The sequence below is a fragment of the Mchenga conophoros genome, linkage group LG16 (assembly GCF_057382185.1).
Source record: "Mchenga conophoros isolate Kocher_MC1m ecotype Shallow Benthic linkage group LG16, M_conophoros_male_GT1.1, whole genome shotgun sequence".
Classification (NCBI taxonomy): domain Eukaryota; kingdom Metazoa; phylum Chordata; class Actinopteri; order Cichliformes; family Cichlidae; genus Mchenga; species Mchenga conophoros.
In genome coordinates this window covers 7,211,751-7,235,935 of record NC_140541.1, presented here as the reverse complement: position 1 = coordinate 7,235,935, position 24,185 = coordinate 7,211,751, and the positions used below count along the sequence as shown (strand labels likewise).

Below are 24,185 nucleotides of genomic sequence, written 5' to 3'. Positions count from 1 at the left end.
TCTGCTATTCAAGCCTGAAGTCTCTGATGCCCATTGTGTTTCTCTCCTTTACTAGCAGACCTTACATATAGCTGCACCTGGCAGAGCAATCGTGTTTTTTTACTCCAAGAGTTTATTATTATATTTAGAAATGGCAGCTTATTGATTGATGTCCTGTTTTTCTTGCTTTTCTCTCTCTGTTAACTTGTAGCTCAGGGCCACGTCTGTCTGGCTCATTGGACGCTCCAGACGGATAGCTGTGCTGAGGGGAGTCTGAGAAGAGGAAGCTGGGCACTGTGGGATCTGAGCCAATGACCTGTAGGAGGAGGGAAGCAGCATAGAGAGTTGATTAAAATGGGGTAAGTTTAGAAGATCAGACAGCATGCTGCCAGCAGGAACTGTTGGCTGAAACAAGAGGATTTCGCTCCAGAACTGATCCTTGCAACATGATGCTCACTGTTAGGTAAACTCTGCCCGATCAGAGTGAAAAGCAGATGTGCTGACAGCAGAATAAAGACACGCTTATAACACACTGATGATGTGTTTGCACATAGGCACAAATAGAGTTGTGGTCTTTTCACAGCAGCGACTTACTGCCATACACTTTATGTTTAATTGGAAAATCTTGCAACTCACAGAGTGAAGGTTTTATGCTAGATTTTCTTCAATCGTGCCAACAGAATGGGGTGCTGCTTAACTGAGCAAAAGAGCCAGAGAAGGAGGAACCTAAAGACCTTCAGTGTCACCAGTGGTTTAGACGCACAGTTTTGTGTTATATTAAGTAAAAGAGGATACAGGGATAAACTGTGTAAGCGACTGAAATAAGATAAAGTGACTCATTTTGTGTCAAATAGTGATATAATTGCTCTGTGTTTCAATAGGACAAAACTACTGACTGAAAACTACCGACCTTTGTCTGAATAATAACCAGATGGACATGGATTTATTTAGATACCTGAACAAAATATGTGGACCCCCAGTCTTAAAGTAGCCTCTTCTTTTCAGGTTTGAAGCACTGAAACTTGAATTTAAAGATTTACTCCAATTCACAAGAGGATTATCACCTAACACCGATGATGGCTGGTGAAGCCTTTCTTGCAGTTGAATTTCTTTCTGGTCCAGTCAGGGTGTGCACTGACTAGAGAAGCAACATCATTTTGACACAGGAAAGGGAGTTCCCAAATGGTGAATGTTTTTATAGGGAAGTTTTGATATTACAGTGTGACGGTATGAAGCATTTAAGTGGGTTAGGATGTTAAAGTTCGTGAGATTACAATTAGAAAAAGACTGTTCAAGTATGGCTTGTTTGGAAGGGTTTCCAGGAGAAAACCTCTTCTCTCTAAAAAGAACATGGCAAAGCTACAACTGAACAAACCACAAGACGTCTGGAACAACGTCCTTTAGGCACACAAGACCAAAGTGGAGATGCTTTAAGAGGCACAGTCTGGAGAAACTCAAGCACAGGATGTCAGCACAAATGCCTCTCACACACTGTTAAGCATGGTGACGGAGGGGTGATGATTTGGGCTTGTTTTGCAACCTTGCATTGTTTGAGTTAACCATGAACAAATGTGAGGCCGTCTGTCTGACAGCTAAAGCTTGGCCCAAGTTGGTTGCAGCAGGACGATGCAGAAGTGCTGTGGTGAGACTGTAAGAAAACAAATACATGGAAAACTCAGTGAACTGAAAAGAAGAGAGGGCCAAAGTTCCTCCACAGCAATGTGAGATGCACACACACCTACAGACAATGTGAGGTATTCATACAGAAACTTATCAGGTTATCGCTGCTAAACGTGGTTCCACAAGCTATTGAATCATGGGGTGAACTTACAGGACTGCATGTATATGCCATTAATATTTGATTTGACTAGAAGTGACTGGCCTACTTCCAACTGGGAAATGCAAAACTAAATCAAATGTTCCTGAAATAGACACAGACCTTTTTGGCCATATAATTTTAAATTGAAGGACTCAGTAATACACAAACTGATTCATTAAATTGGAGATTTTTTTGTCAGCGTTCTCAGCAATGCAGTAACTCTGACACTGAATCCAATCATTTGATTGATTTATTTCCTCATTTTGAAGCTGTCCTCTCCGTGCGCTCTGCCATCATATCTCGAGAAATCAGCCCCTGTGCATGCTGGACATGGTGACTGATTTACTTCCCTGATGGTGGGGATGAATTATTCCTCAGTTAGCTTGGTGACAGAGGGAGCAGAGAGCGCGAGACCTCCAGAGAGCATTTACTCTGGCAGTAATTCAACCAGAGAAAGGCACAGAGAGAGGGAGAGGCACAGGCATGTCGAGCAGGATGCTCCCTGCTATTCAGACACTCACACGCAAGCTAATTTAAAGCCAAATTTCAGATTTCAGCATTTTTTTTCCCTCACAGCTGAACTGCGCACATGCATATTGTATGTGTCTTCTAAGCAGAATAACAGAGAAGTCACTCTAAGGCATCACTTAGTTTTGCAAGTAGTGATTTAAAACTGATTATAGAAATAAATCTGTTCATTTTGCAAAAAGAAAAAACAATACTGGATTTCTTTTACTTTGGGATGCAAGTAGGTAGTGAATGCACATACTTAATAACGATCAGATCATTAATGAAAAGAGGGCGTGGTGCACAAGAACCTGTCAGCCAAACATCAAGGATATACAAAAAACTATCAAAATGATTCACAGGCATTAAGATACTGATCGGTGTAAAGCAACAGAACATGCAAAACCTACAAAAATGGACTTGAAATAATGTAATTTCCCCAGATCACGAAGAATGACTCAGCCACATGAAGTAATATAACAAACAGAAAAAGCTGCTCTTATTCTACAACAAAGTGTTAGTCAATTCGTCCTTCTTTGTTGCATGTTTGCATTATTAAAACGCACAAATCTACTTTCATTTCCTTTAAAAAGAAAGCGTTGCCTAAACCAGCAGGACACAGGTTTACATGCTCGAGTGTGATTCAACCAGGAGTATTTTCTTACATTGCACTACATTTTCCTACATTTTTGTCATTGTCAGAGTAATCTACGTATGGGGATCCAAAGTGCATTTGAGATTAAATAAAAATGTAGTGTTACTTGTGCATGCGTGGTAGAGAAGCAGCATGCGACCTTGTGCAATGCATAACAAAAAATAGACAAAAGGAGAAGTCAGATATATCCGGCTTTAGATAATCACAGTACTTGTTAGTGCATTCACTCCACTCTTGTTTTCTTAATATGAAATATATAAAAATATCACCAGTCTCCTCCTTGTTCAAGATAAAGATAAAAGGATTATGTTTTTGTGAATGTGTGTCTTTCAGACTCTGCTGCTACAAGGATTCGTTTTATAAAAACAGATTCGTGCTTTTTTTCTGTTTTTTTGAGCATGTTCATCTAATTAGCAGCCAACAAATAAAATCCGAGGGAAACCGCCCACTGATTAACTCGGATCGCAGGGCTGCTTACCTCTAACCATGTAAGGAATGGCAATTTACTTATTACCGCGAAGCCTCGGAGAAGCGTGGCGGCCTGTTCGTGCTTTAGCATTTGAGAGCATCTGAGTCTGGAGATGATTTGGATTTTATTATTCACATAATGCATCAGGGATGAGCCCTCTGAGTCCTTGTTTCATAACCATAGTCATAATCACAGCCATGACCCTGCGCTACTCACTGTGATGTAGACCCGATGTGAGATATGGAGAATGAGAATTTGTATTGGGCGGTGAACTTGCTATTTGTACTCATTAAAGAGAGCGACAGAGCCACAGTACACCCGGTGCCATCTTGCCAACTGTCTTGGCTGCTAATCTGCAGCTATACTGTCTGGTTAGTCTGAAGGAAAAAAGCAGAACCATCCGCCAGTGGACTGCCAGGCAGTTATCTTCATTACTGTCCCCTCAGCTTACTGCTTTCTCTTAACATCACACTCATTTCCTCTTCATCTGTCTCATCTTTGTCTCATCTACTAGGGTTCTCTCATTTTTTTTTCACTATCCTCCACTATCTGTCTCTCAATCTCATGTTTTAATAGCCGAAAAGCCAGGCAATAATCCCTCTATTATTATTCTTGCCGCAGAGAAAGGAAAAAAAAGAAATATCCCAAGGGGGCAGATAGAACGCCATTTGTATGATATAAATGTGATTACTCTGGTGAACGAACCAGGCTTCAGAGACACTGTCTCTGTGTCCAGAGTTGTGGTCATCCAGTACATGCGGTCTGTGTAGTCGCCAATGTGGCTGAAGAAGACTGATCTGTACTAAAAGGTCATTTTACAATCTACACTGAAGAGTAATGTTTCAATTTTGAGCTGTGTTATGATAGAGGAAACATCTAAAGTAATGAAATTCACGTTTGAGGCTGTGAGCTAATGTTCCAAGATGTGAAGTCATTTTGTCAATTTCTTGCTTGGGTCCATGAATAAAGACATTCTGTCCTTTCTCGTCTTCATTGCTGCAGGCTGTGGATCTCTGTACCAGCTCACTGCACGTCTGAGGGCCGCTCGCTCTGCCCCGAGCCATGCCAGACGTGAAGCCTCCCCCGCCATGTGACTACCCCTCTACCTCCTCCGTCGCGGCCTCTGCCGGCTCCCCTGCTGGCTGCACCTCTCCGCTCGACCTCGTCATGGACGTGGAGCCCTGCATCGCCAACCTCCCCTTGTCTCCTGACCCACTGTCCTCCTTCCCCCGGCACAGAACCAGCGTCCCTCACTATCCAGGGTTTCATGGTCCACCTTTTCCCCTCATGGCCCGGTGTAACAGCAGCACCTTGCTTACAAACTTGGGGCTCAGGTACTGTTCCGGCCAACAGGGCGGTCTGGGGATGGAGCCAGGTCAGGGAGCAGCCTGCATTCATACTGGAAGCAATGGCAGCAGGCCTTACAGGAGTATGGAGAACTTAAACTGGAACACTCTGGCAGATTCTGGTCTGTGCTCGCTCAGCAGTGCTCCCTACAGGAGTGTGGACAGTGAGTTTATCTTACGCTACACCTCCACTAGCCACTGGTATGATGGGTCTCCAGACAGCTCCCATGGGCTGGCACCCAACCCAGAAAGCCTGGCGTTTTACCCTCGACCCGGACTGCCCAGGAAGGACCTGCCACTCTTCCCTCAGTTGCTGTTTCCAAGTGGTGTGGATGAATGGGATGCGAGGAAGGGCCTAAGAGAGAAACTCCGCCTTCAGAGTGCAAGGTCAGCTGTTGAGCCTCTGAAGCCCCTCCCACTGCGTCCTACGGTGTCCCCGTGCGCTGTACCCATGGAACGAGACAGTGGGCATCACGGGAAGTCAACAGGTCCTGTTTCCAGGCCACCCACTACAATGCGCATCACCAGCCCAGAGGAGATAAAACAGGAGGTCTTGAGGCGTTTACAGCTCCGTCGGCAGAATAGTAGCCCCAACCTGGCTCTCCACAGCGCCCCATCCACCCAGCAGGCAGTTAAGACATCCTACACAACAGACAGTATTTCAGGTAACAGAAGCAGATCAGACTCTACATTAGAGCCTCGAAGACCTCCTTTGGGACGCTTGCATATACCTACTTTTGAGGAGTTTAAGAGGATGCGGCAGATGGAGAGGAAGCAGAACCTTGAGTCCACAGTGGATGCTACACGATCTGAAAAACCTGTAGCTGACCTCCAGCAAGACCTAGGAGCATCAGATGGTGCGATAATCCTTTCAGACCCTCATTTCGAAAAGCAGAGAGAAAATCCCGAGGCCATCACGTCCTCAGAGAAACGTACATTCAACACTGTGAACGCTAACGGCACTGCAGCTCCCGCTCCCTCCTCCATCTCTGACACCAGCACGTACTCTCCCATCCGCACGGGGCCCTCTCCACGTTCACCCCTGCCGCCCCAGGGTGGCTCGGCCCAGGAAAAGGCCAGCAACGTAGGAGGGGATGATGGGAGTGCCAAGCGTAGGAGGAGCAGTCTGGAACCTGCTGGGTCAGTTCCCTTTCCGCCCAGCAGGGAGAAGTGGGAACGACCCTCCAGCTGCTGCCCTGCTCTTCTGCTGGACGGGACCGAACTGTCTAGCTATGGAGCCAAGATCTATAAGATGAAGGATGGTCTCATTGGCTCTGCACTGGACCTGATCAAGAAGAGGTTAGTGGAAGAGGCGTGGCAGGAGAGAGAGGAGTGCTGTGTATGTGTTAGTTGTTGTAAAGTTAAACTTAACATGTTGTCTATAGGTTAAAATACATAATATTGCATAATAGTGGTGGGAACAACCATGACTATGGAGTTGTTCCCTATTTGTCTGGCATGCACCTGCACACATATTGGCTCCATCACAACCAAAGATACATAATGTATCTAGAATATATCCTTATTTATTAGAGATCAAATGGTAAATGGTAAATGGCCTGTATTTATATACCACTTTACTAGTCCCTAAGGACCCCAAAGCACTTTACATATCCAGTCATCCACCCATTCACACACACATTCACACACAAGACCTTTGGGCTCAAGGAACAGGTTTATGATTAACTCTTAACTTGCAGTACTAGTACAGCAAAGTGTATTTTGTACATACAGTGGTGCTTACAAATAAGCACATTCTTTTAAAATCCAGTTAAATCTTTCTAATGGAGAAATTAAATCTCACAATATACATTATCCGATCCTTGTAGGGGCTTACAACCGCTGAAGTGTTTATCTGTAAAGTATATGCAGGTACACTTCCAGCGTTGTATCAGTGTATGCCCGTCCATCTGTTTAAGCCCGCACGTGCTGTTGTGTTATTGATTTATCTCAGTTATTGTGATAACAGCTGTCGGAGCTAACAGGGTTGGCTCTGCAGACGAGACTGTGGGCGGGAGCCTGGCATGAGGAGGCAGTGACAGACTGGAGGACGCAGACTTGTTGTTTCCCTGGTTCTCCTCTCTCAGTGTCATCTGTTGGCTAAATAAATGCAGGCTTCACTCCACTGTGGTTCATTCTGATCAAGGACAAACAAGGGTAGGGTGTGTTTTACAGCACTGGGCACCCATTTAGGTCTTCTTGCAGTGTAAATATTAGACCCCGAACAAAGAGCTGCTTGATAAGGTCAGTTGAGAAATATAAACTCCCCCCCACCCCCCAACTGCCTGGTTTTGCTAAATGAGAGATAGACGGTATCTTTCCCTGCCAGTCTGGACTCTCCGCTCACTGTCGCTCCTTTGTCTGCACTGCTAGAAAGAATGATGGATGACTGCATGAAGGCAGCAGAAAAATATCTGCTGCGTGTGTGCGATTGTATAGATACAGAATATGTTCAGTATGTAAGAGAGCAGAGCTATAGTCTAAGGCTGCAACTAACAGTTATTTTACTTTATTTTTACGATCAGGCTTTATAGACTATAAAAGCGTGAAAGATGCTCCAAGTGATGCCTTCAGCAGGCTTGTTTCTTTTCCTTTAATCTTTATAACAAGACCAGTATTAGCTAGCAGCTCAGTGGACCTGCATTTGGTCGCACTGGTTGTGAGCATTACAGCTATTATAGTTATTCTTTGTTAGTTTGAGTCTTTTGAATTATGATTGTATTTATGACCAATGCGAGAGACAAGTTTTAAGTTAAATTAGTATAAATATTATAATATAAGCAGAACTTTTTGAAAGCAGTTGACTCACAGTCTTGCAGACATCCAGAGTCTCAATAAACTCGTCGATCAGAGCCTCATCGGGGAGGTTGTGATAACAAATTTCGCCAAACTAACAAATACCAAAAATTAAGGATATTTCCTCTTTAATTGAAATGTATTTTAGTTATGTATGCATTGTTTTTCACATCCATTTTTGGTTTTAGTTGAATATTTGCTTAATACTGCTAAACACAAAGAACAGCTGAATCTGAGAATCTGAGACTCTTTAAACAAACTTTTAGAGAGACGTTGACCTGACCATGGGGCTATACGAAGCATGAAGAGATGAGGCAAGTGAGAGACGTTGGTTTTTGCAACAAAATTTTGTGGCATTCTTTCCTAAAAAATTCTGAACGCTTTGAATAAAACCCAAAAATCACAGTGACAGTAAAGGAAACAGTTTGAATGTCCCTGCAAAATTTCCCGACAGTCAGTCCAGCAGTTGCAGAGCTATTTCACTGTCTCCCGGTCCACTAATCAATTACTCAGCTGATGCTGTCAGCAGTATTACAGTGCTCGTAAAGCCCGTTCACATCTCCAGCATCCGGAGCGGATTCTTCTTTTATGTACAAAAAAAGCACCCATAATGCAACACACCCCGCACTCTCCTGAGATTTAAATACAGCCCAAGGCTCTGTGAATGTTTTAATACTTGGACATTTATTAGTTAATTAAACATGACAGTATGCTGTGTGATTGCTGCACCCCGAGGTATCTGACGTCCGTCGCGAGTCTCTTTGTTTAGGTGTGCAGGGCGTTGTGTTTTAGCTGCGCTATTACAGTAATATTCATATTATTACACCTGGGAGCGTTTTTTCATAGGCTGAAGCATAAAGCTGCACCACTGAGTTAATTGCACTCTGCAGTAATAGTGTTATATAGAGACGTCAAGAAGAAGGCGTGTATGAGATTTTATTTTTATTTATATCTATTTTCTGTGTATTCGTCTCAATTGATCGCACTCGCCCAATCAGATTCAAAATGAATTAATTTGAGAGATAGATGGATCAGTGAAGGTGACAGCCAGGCTAATTTTGGTGTCACGCCGTGCAGTGTTGAGTGCTGATCTATCACATGCAGCGGTTTCCTGATAAATTAAACTACAGGTTATTGGATCCCATGCATCATCCAGAGTGTGACAGCTAATACTGTGATAGAAATGCATTTTAATGACAGTTTGTTCAACGGGAAAGCGATCGGATGCTTCAGAGCCGGGGGATTAATTGTATTGGGCTTTTTGCCACGCTTTGATTTGGACATCTTCATCTGCTGTGCTGGTGTTTCTTGAGAAACAACGTGCAGGTTGCCAGAGTTTCATGCAATTTAATCTGCAAAGAAGAAAGTAGTTGAGCTGAAGCGCACGTAGCTGCCACGCAGCATATGAAGGACGTTGAAAACATTTTTTTTTACGACATGTCCAGAAAGGGCTCAGCAGTTTAACTGCTTTGGGAGGGACAGAACTCAGAAAGACACTGTTATGTAAGAACCATTAGAGTAATAAGACCTCGTGTTAAGTCAGCACACACACGCTGAAGAGAAGCCAAAGGAAATTTAATAGCAGAGCTGGTGCTGAAACAATGAATCGACTGGTTCTGGGCCCCGAGAACACCAATGAATTTCTTATTTTTCTATTGGTTATTTGCCGTATTAATATCTTTGAGTTATTTTTTCTACCATTTTCCATCAATGTATGGATTAAACAAACAAGTAATGAAGCATTCACAAGCTGAATGAATACATACTATGACCAGGGCTGGACTGGGACAAAAAATCGGCCCGGGCATTTTGACTAGAGACCGGCCCACCAGGATAAAGATTGAAAATGTGACGTCATTCAGGGGTAAAACCGCAAAGGATTCTGGGAACTTGTGGCAAGAGGTACTAGCGCACGCAGGCGTTCAATTGAACTCAGTTACACAGCGATAAAAAGAAACCCAAAAAATGCCAAGAAGCTGTTGTATTATTAACTGCAATAGCTGGTCGCATGACAGCCACGGGAAGCCGACGGGTAAAGAGATCGTTTTTTTTAATCGGATTACGTCGTTGAAGAGAAATTTTTAAGCCATGTTTCCGAAGTAAGAGCCGACGGATGGTCTGGAGTTTTGTAGTATTAATACGTCATTTTTCTTAACATAATTGGTGATATAGGTTACAAGCAAGTCTGGCGCTGAACAGAAATTGTCGCGCTATGTTCCTTTATTTATTGTGCATAAATAGTGAATTGTCCTGACACAATATTGTGTTTCGCTTCTGTTATTACCATGGTACATTGACAAAAACATATACTTTTATTCACAGGGTAAAACAGTTGTTTTGTATCACTAATTGTCCAGTGCGATTACAGCATACAATATTGTAACAACCGTGGGTTAGTGGAGCTGAACTGGCTAAACTGCTCACTAGCCAAAACGGCTAGCGGGGCGCTAGCAGCTATCGCTAAACTTCGCAACAAATGGAGAGCACTCGTCGTCATACACCGCACAACCCCGAGCGTCTCAGCAGCAGACTGATAATCCCCAAATGATCCAGCAGGAGGCTGTAGTGGTTCACACCAGTCGTTTATTTACCATCTTTTTCTACAACAACGTAACGCTGCTGACACCGAACCCCTATCACGCTCCCACCACATAGAGTCGCGGTGTCAGCCAACCATGCCAATTCAACCCACTCCACAGAACACACATCAACTTCACTGTGGCGTACATTAACATAACACTAACACAACATGCGAATCAAACACATAGGAACTAGCAGAACGATAGAAAACACAGACAACACAATACCCAGAATGCACCTGGCTAACAACCCCAGCCAGGTCATTACAATATTATTGTCACTGCTACATTTGTGTAATGCTACCAGAAATTATTTCCACTACTAATTAATTACCGTTGAGCTCAAAGGTTATATATTAATAAACGGTTAACGAATGTGTATTTATGACGACGATTTGTGAGACTGGTAAACTTACCTTTGTTCGTACGATGGTCTTTCGTTCTACACGGTGCATTTCAAGGTCCTGCACCCATCCGTCGGTAAACTGTACCTGGGCTTGTTGCAGTGACCTGAAGTTACTAAACTTCACGAGTGTATGCACTCACTCCAAGAACCGTATGATTATAAATCTGAGCGTGGTGAAAGTTGGGCAGCACGCTAACATCTTTTGTCCCTCTGTGCGCTCATAAGGGTCTGACCCTTTCACTCCTTTGATTTTTTCCTCGTATCTTTTCTTTGTCTTTTCGTCGAGTCTGTCTTTGTACGGACCGGCATTGTTCTCCTTTTGTTTTGTACATTCCTTTTTTGTGCGGCAAAGAAAAATGCAAGAAAGAAAAAAGAAAAAACAAGAAGGTATTGGAAACGGAGAATGAACGTTTTGCGGTGCTGCAAATGTTTGCATTTGATGCGGTACTTGGATTGTTTTGCCACGAGTTCCCGGCATGCAATGCGCGAAAATCACGTGATTGCTAAACAAGGGGGCGGGTGCATCTAGCCTCCTCGGCTGTAATTGGTCCAGCCCAGAGTCGATCATGACCAATTGGCCAATCCAACACCTTTCATTATATATACCCTTACTAAAAAAAAAAAAAAAAATCCATCGGCCCATAAAAACAAAAAATCGCCAGCGGCCCACCGGGCAAATGCCCGGTATGCCCGATGGCCAGTCCAGCTATGACTATGACTACTCTATTTATGTAAGTTTAGTAGTGGCTATCACTGATATACCTACTGTGTGGGTCTCACTTGTGACCAGTTGGTTTTCAGACACTGTTGGGCTGTTTGTGGTGTCGAAGGACCTTGGCAGGGATTTTTTGGTCGATGTGGGTTGCAGGGTGTAGAACAAGCCTGTGCTTCCCAGACCTAAAACTCAAAGAGGTTTAAGTCTGGGAAGATTAAAAGACGGGTCAGTGTAGAGCTTTCTCAGAGATTCCCAAAGGAAAACTGCCGTATAACGACATAATCAATCTTATTTATTCTACCAGTTAATGTTTTAATGTTGTGGCTGATTGATGCTTTGTTGTTGTTACTAAAACACAATGGAGAAGACATTTCACTCAACATTACAGTAAAGCTCGAGCCAGTTTTACTAAACTCTTGGGTCAAATTCTTGAGACTAACCATCCTCTGTTCTTGTCAAATACACGCCTTTGTGAAGAAAGTCAGTATATCAGGAATTTACAGCCTGTCTTTCCCTGTGAGAGCCCAGACATCATCGAGACTCCATTATGGGTTGTGATCCCTCGGGCAATTAAGCTCGCGTAGCTAATAAAAAAAAATCACAAACACCTTTATTTTGAGTAAAATATATATAAAAATATGTCAAACTGATGTCACAACATTTTTTTTTACAATGATTGCAGTAATATGGTAGTATCCACACGTGGCTACTGGACCGTGAAGTTTAACAGTGCTGAAAAAACAAAATCAATATACAGCATAGCAGTTGGTTCTTTCTCCTGAAGTTAATGGCATAAACAAAATGTAAAACACCACAAATCAACATTTCCTGTATTATTAACACTTCATTTAAATGACTTCACGAAATCACAAAGGACTTAGAGAGAGGGACGGAATAAACAGGGTAGGCCAGGAATGAACATAGACTGTATATAAAAGAGGAAAGTACCTGTTGGTTTGTGAAGTTCTGTTTCCAAGCCTCACTGTGATGGTTTTGTTGAGCCAGAAATGACCATATTTGGAGAAAGTGCTAGTCAGCTAACTAGCTTGCTAGCTAGGTTAGCAAGTAGCATGCAAAGACAGTATCGGACAGACACAGATACTTGCTAATCAGTGCTAGCACATTCAAATATTACTAAAATTTAATCTTGAACAAACTGTTAGAAAAATTAACCACACAGGAAACAAAGTTATTTGTCAGATAATAATATTAAAAATGTTTCACAAGGAACCGAAACTACAAGTGGGTCCAGTTATGAAGCTTGCAGATAGCTACCAGCTACCAGTCCGAATGTTAAGCCTTTATAAAGGTTAAAAGGTTGACCACATAAACGTGCAGACTTCTTGTGCTGGCGTAAAGTTGTGCAGTTCAGCATTAGATTTTATAGCGACTTTTGGAGGGCACTTTTGTGCCGCCTGTGTATAATTAGCTTTTAAGTTGTTTTAGTCCATTCTCCGAGTAGGGCACATTTACTGCATGGCTCGGCCGTAGAGTAAATGTCCCCTAATAAACTCAGTGTAAACGAGCTCTAATAAACTCATTGTACTCATTCACTGATGCGTTAAGTGAATCACAACAACGATCCCTGGCCACTTTTAAGGTGCACATCTTGTGGTGGATTTGTATTTGCTTTGGTCTGTTTGTTTTCTGCTATTACAAATGCTCGTATAAGTCCCCACAGGCATGTATTTGTGGTTTGTGTGTTCAAGGATATGCAATTTCCAGTGTAGTGAAATTCCTGTGCAGCAGTTTGTCACTGTGTGCTTTTTTGGGATGTCACAGATCTCATGCTGTCTGTGTGCAGCAAGAACGAATCCCCAGTTGTCAGACAAAGGAATGAAAGAAAACTATAATGCCTCCACGTGTTTGTGCGTGGCCGCGAAAAGGCATTGTCCCCGTGGTCCGTGGGGTTCAGGTGTTAATGTCTGCTGGTGGGCCTAATTACTGTGCTCCTGAGGAGGAGCTTAGGGTTGGCGGGTGGGCTTTGGTGGCCACAAAAAGAGGAGAGGGATTGATTTGGAAGTCTGGGTGGGTAAAGGAGGAGGTGGTGGTTGGGTGGGTGGTGGAGAAGACATAGCAGGAAGAAGAAAGGCATGTGAGCTGGAGAAGGAAGACTGAGGAGTAATGAATGACAGAGATGCTGTAAGCAGAAGAGGGCTCTGCCAGAATTATAATTTCCCCCTCTTCCTTCATTCAATACCTTTCCCACACGTCTTGTTCCCTCCTCTTTTTCTTCTATCCCCCTTATCCTTTTGCTTTCTATTCCTTCCCTTTCACCCCCCCCTCCCCACCCTCCCAATCTCCCACCCTTCTCTTCACCCATCTCTCTCCCTCCCCTCCTCTCTACGTCCATCTCCCTCCTCTCTTCACCAGCTGCAGTGCAGAGATCTCCGCCGAGACCCCCGTCAGGCTGTCAGGTGACCGGGACGGAGGCTGTGACATCACCGCCCCCTCGGCCGACTGTCAGCCCTCCGCCGTTGCCATGGCAACGTCGGCAACGGCCTGCGGAGCCAAGGCTGGCGAAGAAGCACCTGCAGGAGAAGGAGGAAGAGAGGAAGCAGGAGAATGCGTAAGGATTCTTTCTCTCTCTCTTTTTTTGTTTTTCATGTCTTAACAGCGTTCCCCGTGCGCTCCTTAGGTTGCTTCTGCTTTCTGCCGTTGCCTCGCAGTGTGCAGAAACGCGCTGATCTATTGGTATTCATCGGTGACTGGGACAAGCAAGGGGACTGCGACACGCACACATGCACATCCCTCACATATACTGATGCAGAGGTATTTGCTGAGAACAAGCATGCAGCGGTCTGTCTTCCTGCTACAGCTCAACGACTGAGGATGCAGTAAAAGAAAAAAAAAAGGAGGATTAAGCACCCCTCCAGCAGTGAGCTGCTGCTGGTAACTGAGCGCTCCATTCCTGCTCTCTGCGTGCCTCCTCTCTCTCTCTGCTGGCTGGCTGGCTGCAGCTTGACACCAGGCTCAGCTGCAGCTAGCATCATGCTCCTCTCTGCATCTGCAGACCAGAACAGAAGAGCCGGACTGACATGGAGTCATACCTCGCTTGCATGTTGCAGCAGCTGTTAGGTAGCTTAGACAACAGATGTCGAGGTGCGTTTGCTTCTTTCTTGCCTTCTTTTATTTTAAATTAACAGCCTCTGCATTTACCAGACAAACGGGTGTTATTAGATAATTTAGTAGAATATGAATTATTCTCCTTCATTTTATCCAATAGCTGCGAGCTGTGTGAAGCGATGGAAGTCTTGCACCTTTCAGTCATATTTAGTTGCTCTATTCGTGTCTACGGTTAGGAAGATAATGGGCAATTTAAAGCCATTATATGGATGTTATAGGGGATGCTGACGATGCCTTTGGGGTGATGAGGAAGATGCTATAGGTATGACCTTTGAACTTTATATCTCAGGTTGATTCTCAGGGGCTTGAGAGACCCTAAAAGAATTTCAGAGATCACTCGAGGAGTGTTTGTCCATGCTGAATGCTGCAGTGTTTGGGGAATTCCTTGCTTTAACCTCTAAAGAATTTGTCATCTGGAGGATATCTCCCATCTTCAAGGCTGGGTGGTTTGAAGTTGCGATAAGAGCAGAATTTTCAAAGCGTGGCCTCGCTGAATTTACAGCCTTTTTACGAGACTTGGAAGACGATTAGTGCTGCGACTGACTGTGAAATTTGGATTCTTGTCAGTGCTACAAGCCGGGATCAGAGCGATAACCAAAATTTGTTATGTAATGATGTCATGCCAGTGAAGATGGTGACACTGTGCATGGTAACTGCTCTCACAGGCACACACACGCAGAAACACGCAAGCTGGAATTTCAGTCTTGTTGTCATTGCCTCCTTTAGTACCTCAGAGAGCTTTGCCCTCTTTCACCTGTTGCTATAGCAACACGACCATTTGATTGACACACGTGTCTTTCCAACTGGCAGCACGCTAGTCTGGGCTGCAGGCGCTCCAGCTCGGACGCAGCCTATGAGCTGGCTGAGACGGTGAGAGCGCAGCGTGAGTGCCGCCTGCGACCCCACTACAGTGACCCCATGCCGGCCGACGCCTCCAAGCGCAAGCAGCTGGAGATGAAGATTGCCGCCGCCGCTCGACTCCACGGCCACCGTCGAGATCGCGATAGAGACAGAGACAGTGGTAAGTGCATAACAGGTGTGCCACATCGTGTTCCTTCTTCTTCCTCTTTAAGTGTGTAATCCGCTGAGGTTTTAGTTAAATTAAATGGAGCTACTTTGGATAAAGAAAATCCCACAAATAAGGACGACTTCAACAAAAAATTCAGTGTCACTGCAGCTGAAACGACACAGACTGGTGAACTTCCATCAAAGGATGTCCATGCGTCAAATCTGGTTGGAAGTGTTTGGGTTGTAACAAAAATGCAACTATTAAGAATATGTGTGTGTTGCTCAAATATCTACCTCAGCAAACAGGAGCCACACACTAATCAACGTGATGCTTCCTTCATCCTTGAATCCAACTTTCCAGCCAACATCACTAAGGTCATTTTTAATGAATGTCACCAAAATAGAGATTCTTCACAACTGGTAAAACACTTACATTTATTGCCTCTACTTTGCTTCCACACAAATATTTCCAAGCTCGAGTCGAATGACCCTAATGAATAAAATAAAACATAACTCAGGGGGCAGGTAGCTATTTAACATGTAGGCTGCTGGAAGCCTACATGTCAGTAAAGCTTTCTGGATTCTGTATCACTTTGACTTTTAAGAGATATAATACCTTTGACATTAAAATCTTGTCCATGTTCTGTGTTTTTGAAATGATTTTTAGAAATCATGTACATCTCAACTGCTGTGGGTTGTTGAGTGTAACTGCACAATGGCAGGTAACATTATCTTATGATTAGTTAGAAAACTGGCAACAGCACTTTAAATTTGGGGAAAAGGGCCTCTCAACTTTTTTTTAAAGCTATGTAGGTAACCTTACAGTGTGAATGAACTTCAGTATATTGTAGCCACTTTTCTCAGCTTTGATTTTGTACCAAAAGTTATAAAGAATACTGCTGATTGGTGTATTTTGGGGTTATTAGAGACGTACCTGCAATCAGAGCCTGTGATGTCCACTACAGCTGTCTCTGTCAGGGTACCTGGATCCTTGACCCAGTGTTGTCAATTTGGACCTTTTGCTATTGTTTCGTTTCCCTGTGCCTGTTTCCTGTTTTATTCTTTTAGTCTTTTGTCCTGTGCGTTGTGTTTAGTTCTACTTCCTCTGTGTCATTAGTTAGATTTATTCCAGATGTTTTCTCACCTGTTTCAACTCTTCCTTATTATCCAGTCTATTTAAGCCCTCAGTTTCTCTCAGTTATTTGCCATCTCATTGACGACTCCTCATGTGTAAACTCAGTTGATTTCAGTGACAGTCGCCTACAAAGCTGGATGGTTTGTATTTAGGCCTATTTCCTGTCTGCTAGCATGGAGCAGGTGGGGTTCATCCATCTACAAAGAGGTGATTGAGATGTTTTGGCTTTGTTTTTGGGGGACTTTCAGGTCATCTATCTTTGTATACAGTCTCAACATATAAACATTGCACATATTCCTATGGTGTATGGCACTGACCCCATCACTGTGTGATGGGATTTGACTTGATGCTTCCTTCCTGTGAACAAATGCCAGCACCTTTACAGAACTCTTTGTCCTCATTACACCTCTGACCTCACCATGAGGTGAATCCAAATAAATTGTGAATGAGCCTCCAGCTGAGCCTGGCATTTGACATCCCATCCCATTTTTCTTTTTTTAAAAAAGAAAAAAAGGCTTTTAAGAAATACATTTGTTCTGTTTTTACATCCCTTATGCAACTTGGAGTCTTGCTTGTCACTGAACATTATGGCCGTTGGACCCTGTCCTCAAGTCCTCCCACCAAACACACACACACAAACTACCCGCTTATGTTCCCTGTCAGTTGAAGACCCATTACACTAGTGCTGGGCAAAGGAAGTCCATCAATACGACATATGTTAATGATGACCTTGCTGGCCTTTTCCCAGAAACCTGCGTTTATTTGATTGACAAAAACTGGAGGGTAAATCCATAAACATTCTGATTGCTAATGAATCTGATCATTCTCACATCCCTCTCCCCAGCACCCGCAGCAATTCGTGGTCGCTCAGAGCCTCCCGGTGAGGAGCGCCAGGCAGTCTTGGGCGTGACTCGAACCGGACAACACCGCTGGAGCACCATCAGCAGCCTGAGTGCAGACAGCGGAGTGGTGGGCCTCAGCGATGAGCGCGACGAAGAGGACAACGAGCCTCGCCGTTACCGCAGAAGCCGGGGAGCCGACGTGGAACGAGTGGACAGCGGCATCGGGCCGGGTCTGTCCCGCACCTGGAAGAGACCGTCGGCCTCTCTGAGAGCCTGGGAGGCCCAGAGACCGTGTCCGGACTGTGGACTGAGGGACGGGGCCTCGAAAGAACGGGGAGAGCGCATGTGCGAACGTTGCTCCAAGCTGCGCATTGAACGCAAGGAAGCCATCCTGGAGTTTCTGAACACGGAGTCGAGCTACGGCGAGGACCTGCGCATCATCAAAGAGGAGTTTTACTGCCCCATGCAGAGTGCCGGGCTGCTGACCGCTGAGCAGCTCGCCGTGGTGTTCAGCAACGTTCAGGAGTTGATAGATGTCAATGAACGCTTCACCGAACACCTGCAGGACAGCATCGATCAGGCCTTTGACCAGGTGACCCACACTCTCTGTCTCTCAACACACATAAATACCAGCTGTGCATGAGCAAAGTTGGCATCTTCTGGCTCACAAACGGATTTCAACATCTCCTGTTGTTGCATAATTCACCTTAAGGGTCACACTTATAATGTCATTAAATGCCATTGTTTCTTTTTTTAACTGTTACTGAGTCCAAATTCAGATATATGTAGAAGTACACTTTAGAGATTCAGTACAAACATCAGAACCACAAGTTTAAGCACACGCATTTACATGTATACACTCAAAGCAATTGCAGGTAAAAATGTTTGTTTCTCTCACAGCGACGACGAAAACAAGGTCACTTATTGTCAAGTAGAGGAGAGGAACCATTAATCATGCTCTCAAGAATATGCTTACATTAACAATGAGTGACTGTATACTGTTTGTGTAGTGATGATAGTGCCTGCAGTAAAGTATCACCAATTCTGGACATCGTCTCAGCTATACAGAGCACTTTAGTCTTCTTTTTACTTATTTTGGCTTAACACATAACAAATCAGTGGTTAGCATTAAAGCTAAGGAGCGTTAGTGCTACTGATAACTGTAAACATTTGCCTCTTCAACAGCTTATCCCAGTTGACATTGGGCGAGAGGTTGGGTACACCATGGGCACTCTAACAAAGAGTGAAAAATAATCGTTCAGACTCGCATCTAAACCCTGCTGCTGATTTAGAATCACCGGTTAACCTGGCACACGTGTCTCTGCACTGTTTACCCTTTGGCTGGTCCAATCTTCCTGTGAGCCAAATATAACTACACTAACAAGTCAGTAACATTAGTTAGCTGACAGCCCAGCTCACTGGCTGCAGCAGCAAGAGGGAGAAAAGATGAAGGGAATTACAATTTACTTGCAAAAATATAATGAAACTAAAAAGTGTGTGTGTTTATCAGAAAGTCAGCAGTGTGGAGCATGCATGGGTGGCTGGAGAGCAAATAATAAAATAAACCTGAAGCACACACTGTGGCTGTGCTGGTCCGAGCCTGGGAGTCACATGGTCACTGCAGGAGGGAGGGAGCTTTTACAGCCCAGCTCACTGGGCCCAGGTGTTGCTCTTGGAGCTTATTACCCTCCTATTAGTGTCTGCATAACACAGTACAACAAAACAGAGACACCTAGTGCCTCATCAACAAGTTTGACAGCAATGATGTCACCAACGTCTGTTTTATAAATCAGAGTTAGTTGAAGTTAATTCAGTTAACTTATCATCCCTCTGCATTCTGTCCTTATATAGTACAACGCAAGGTAGATGGACTGATATTTATACAGCACTGTTGTGCTTCTACTGAGATCTCAAAGCACTACACTCGCACATACAATTTAATTATACACACACACACACACACAAATACTCCAGTCGATGCATCAGGGGAAATTTGAAGTTCATTGTCTTGCCAGGTAAGCTTTAAGTATAGAAGTCAGGGATCAAACTGCTAACCTTCTGAGCAGGTCAGAAAGATCCTGAGCCAGCTTTAGCCAGTGGTGAGAGTTAAACAGTGAAGAGTGCAGGAGTCCATCCAGGAGATGTGTCTGAAACAAAAGTACAAGCTTTGTTGCTACAGCCCTGTTTACAAATTGTTTAGAAAAAAAGTAATTCCAGACTCATAAAGCACTTTGTAACACAGGGTTTTGAAAAATGCTCCATAAATAAAGTTCTTATTACTAAAATAAGTTTCTTTAAGGTCAAGCATTAAGATCATTCTACTTATCTTTAAAGAAAGAAATTTTCTTAAAAGAAATTTAAAGAAGGAGAGCCAACAGCCTTCTTAAAAAATGTCGGCCACCTTGAATTTCAAATGACTAAAGGTCTAAAGCAGGGGTGTCAAACTCAAATACACAGTGGGCCAAAATTCAAAACTGGAACATTAATATTTATTGGAAAAAAAAATCTTCCTCCAGATTTAAGAATGAATCTTTTCTTATGGACTCAAACACGTTTTGCTGAAAAACTGAATATGGAACAAGCAAAGCTTAATACTAAACAATATATATATTAGCTGTATAATACCAGTAGGCCAGCTCTAATAATAATTTGGTATGGCTTCGCGAGCCAAATGTAATTAGGCTGCGGGCCAAATTTGGCCAAATTTGGCCCGCGGGCCAGAGTTTGACACCTATGGTCTAAAGAGTCATCAGAAAACGGTATATGTGCCACTTTTGGTACTTTTATTACTTATTTATTTTGTTTGTGCGTATTCTGAAATATCAGCTGATCATTTCTTTCTTTCAGACACATAAGACATGAACAAAATCCCTGACATTTGTTATGTGTAGGTAGTCATTTACATATTTATGCTGTTCAAGCACATGCGCCACAAACAGGGAAGTTGCAAAGCGTCTTCTGTTGGAAGAACTCTAAATATCAACGCTCATATCACAGTTGAAGGGTGTCTCTCCTAGCTCTGTTTCATTTCTGCTTCTCTCAGTGAGACGCATGAGTCTTAAAATGCTCTCTGTATGATACTGTACTTAGTTACCATTTGTTTCAAGTTTACCTTAAAACAGCTGGTATATCTGGGACTAATAATTTTTGGGAGTATTACTGTCACTCCCTGATAACTGCTATGCTCACTAATTAGTACCCTTGTGTGAAGTGATGAGGCGAGAGCCAAGCATAAAGTCTGCACGTACCACTTTGGACAATGACTTTTAAGGCCGTTGCTTTCCTGTGGTTTGATTTCAGGGAGATGAAGATCTGCTGACAGTGTACATAGGAGAGATCTTTCTGGAGTTTGTCAACATGCTGCCCGCCTTTCAGACCTACTGTCTGCAGCAGTCCACCTCAGTCAACATGCTGAATACACTGGAGAAAGAAAAAGAGCTGCTAAGGTACACACAAAGTACAAGGACTGGTCTTCCTGTGGCTCTGTGTGATGGCAAAATTGCTGTGGGAGCTTTCTCTTGTTCCTGCCACGGCTGTGCTGTGTAATTCTTAATGGAAAGGACAGCGAGTTATCACTTATTCAGAAGATGTTCTATTTCAAGAGCAGAGCTGCAATGATTCATATTTTTAGACAGAACTGCAGCTCACCCATGACTCAGGCTGTCTTATGATTCCATTAATCAAGTTTTTAAGAGTTTCCCCAAAGACATACACAGACTGTAAGAATGTCTCCGTTCTCATCGTCCTCTTGTCTCACTTCTCTCTTTAGAATCTTCCTGGATGTTTCTCAGAATGACAACACAGCCCTGCGTCGTATGAACCTGCGCTCCTTCCTTATGGCGCCCCTCCAGCGCGTGACCAAGTACCCGCTTTTGTTGAGCCGCATCATTAAGGTCACTCCCGAGTGCCACCCCGACTACGCGCGTCTCCGTGAGGCCAAGAGTCGGGTCGAGTCCCACCTGGAGCACATCAACATGAAGACCAAGCAGGAGGGCAACGGGGTCACCTGGTCCCTGCGCTCGTTCCGCCGCGACAGCCGCAAGAACCGGGAGGTCATCAACATCGAGATGCGAGAGGTGTCGATGAAGACGGTGGGGTGGGCGAGGGAAAACACGCGATTTGTCATGGAGGGGCCGCTCCAGCTGTCCCAGCCGGCGGACGGTCAGTGGGTGAAGAAGGGCAGCAAGGCTCTCAAGTTCCAGAACGTCCAGAGCCTGCTGATGGTGAGGACGCAGCGGACGGTTGAGGGACTGTGCGCCGACCTGGTGGCTCGGGGGGATCAGATGGAAAGCGGCGGAGAGAGCATTCGGGACGGAGTGCTGGTTCTGATCAAGGACAAGAGCAGCGGGAAGTTCACAGTGCTGAGAGAGCCCATCCGACTGGGGAACTGCGTGGTGTCGACAGATCCGGACTGCGAGGACACATTCGAGGTGCTTGACATCCGGCGGGAGTCTTTCGTTTTCCGCGCCTCTGACAAATCTCGCACCCAGCAGTGGTTCCACCAGATTAAGAGGTACGCTCGGGACTTGGGCACCTGGAGGAAAAGACGTAACGCTTTGCCCAACATCATGATCAACACGAACCAAACGCGGTCCTGAGACTAACCACCACTCACCTTTGTTACACTGTAAATAACCTCCTACTGCAAAAATCAGCCGACAACAGGAAGCATTTCCGAGTGACTCCGCTGTCATAACTCATTAGAATTCAATAACAATAAATAAAAAGGGAAGAGAGAAAAAATCTCAGACTCTCATGAGGGCAAGAAAACGACGAAGCACTTTGTTTTTGTTACGAAGCTGTAAGTGCGCCATACTGTCATAAAATATTATGTATGTAGATTTAATTTGAAACTGTTACATTACAAGAGCAAAGTCAGATTGTTGGACGACCAAATGAATAACAAAGAAAAAAACTTGGGTCGATCTCGTCGGCCTTGATTGTAAAGACTGTTTGCTCTCGGAGAAGCAGAGCTGTGTTTTTCAGTAAGTAACGTGTGTCTGTTGAACAGCATGACTGAACATGACCGACTGCAACGGGAAAAATTGTAACATCGTTGTTTTTTTAGTTTCTTTTCTGTTTTTTAATACAACACAGTGTGACGTAAGAACATTTCTCAAGGCAGAAATGTCGTCCACATCTTTTTGTTCGGTGGTTTTCGTTTGTCGTCACCGCCCTATTGTGTCCGTGTGCCGCCCTCTACTGTACATTGGCGGTAGGGCAATCTTTCACTGCCAGATAAGCAGTGGAGTAGAGCCTCTCAAAACGGGCTGTACAGACCTGTACGCGTCACCGTCTTTCAGTGAGAACTCACGTAACAGCAATAATCTCTGCCAGTTTCAAAGTAAGTAGCTACTGTATATGCATTTCGTTTTCCTGAGGTTTTCCTTTTGGCGTTCAGGTGTTAATCCTGCTTTACTGTGTCGTTGGGTTTTATGTGGCACATTTAACTGGAGTCTGATTGGTCGGTGGGCACGACTAAAGCTTTCCCTAATGCTAAGGACGCCTCTGTTACGGTCATTATATTTAAGTGCCATGAAAGCAGTTTGTGAAGAGTCTCGTCAGTCCTCTTTCTTGGAACATCCTGTCAAACCGGGTGACGTCAAACACTACCTGTGTGTTAAGTGCAGAGTTTTTCCAACCTCAGCTTCAGGACCTCATGTGGAGACCACCACTGGCCTCTGCACAGTTGTAATAATGTAATAACAGAGAATCAACAACCAGTTTTTTGTATTATTGAATGATTTGCTGGTTGTTTCTTCAACCAATCATTTGGTCTGGCATCAGTAACTCCTAAGAGTCTTCTTAGGAGACTCACTATATTCAGATTTTAAGAATATCACTTTTCAGTAAACAAACCACTTAGAATCACTGACTTTCTGTTAATAGACTATCTATTATGACTTTAATACTTTAACTGATTCAGTTATGCCACCATTTCTTGTCCATCCCACCCTCTGTGTAGCTGTGAGACACCAAAAAAAAGGTTCTGTTGTGAAACTCTGGCGTTAAGGTTGAAAAAGCCTGCTACCTTGACGACAAACGCCTCAAAGAAAAAGCATCCAAACCATCTCGTCGTGACGCAGTTTCAGCTGTGTTATGTGACTTAGCGATGAGCTGTTGTGCCTTGGTACTTGATCACTGTTAAATGAAAACTGACTGAAGTATTTGCAATCCGTCATAGTAGCATTAACCTCTGAAATAGACTCGTCTGCTCTCCGTCACTTGACCGAGATTCATTTACAGGCAATATAATTATTCCTTCGACAGTCCCTGACTGATGTGATCGACTGATCCTCTGTGTCTTCTTCTAATTTGTGTTTTTACTACTCATGGTGTGTTTTGTTTTTTTATTATTTAAGAGAGCTTTATTTTGTTTGATGCACTTTATTATTATGATTCAGTAATAGTATATTCTCCAGTGTAACCGCTGGTAAAAACTCTATTACACAGTCATTACTGTTGACCATACTTGATGTAAAAGAGGGACTCTGGTCGACCGAAGCAGATTCCAGCACTTTGAAACTATAAAGTCGACCCAGTCATCGAAACCAAAACCACCAGATAAGACCAATGCTGTTATGTTATGAAGTAGCACGATCACTGTGTTTTGGAGGGCAGGGCTGCTCAGCTCCACACCGATACGCCTGTACTGTTGGAGGACGCAGTTTCAGATTTAAAAAGAAAAAACTAAACCTGCAGTTTCATTAAAGTTTCTTTTCCTCATTTGTGTATGAAAGACCTGACGTTTTATTTCCTCAGTGTAATATATTGTGCATTATATTAAAAGATTTTAAACACAA

The 24,185-nt window shown here is 43.8% G+C and overlaps 1 protein-coding gene across 1 annotated transcript; it reads left to right on the top strand.

Annotated features, from left to right (window-relative positions):
* Positions 1-203: 203 nt before the first annotated feature.
* arhgef49 (Rho guanine nucleotide exchange factor 49) lies at positions 204-24,185 on the top strand. The gene is made up of 7 exons (XM_085249338.1): positions 204-338; positions 4,432-6,074; positions 13,645-13,840; positions 15,208-15,418; positions 17,385-17,974; positions 20,683-20,828; positions 21,152-24,185. The coding sequence occupies exons 2-7, from the start codon at positions 4,492-4,494 to the stop codon at positions 21,978-21,980; spliced, it is 3,555 nt and encodes a 1,184-aa protein (XP_085105464.1). The 5' UTR covers positions 204-338; positions 4,432-4,491; the 3' UTR covers positions 21,981-24,185.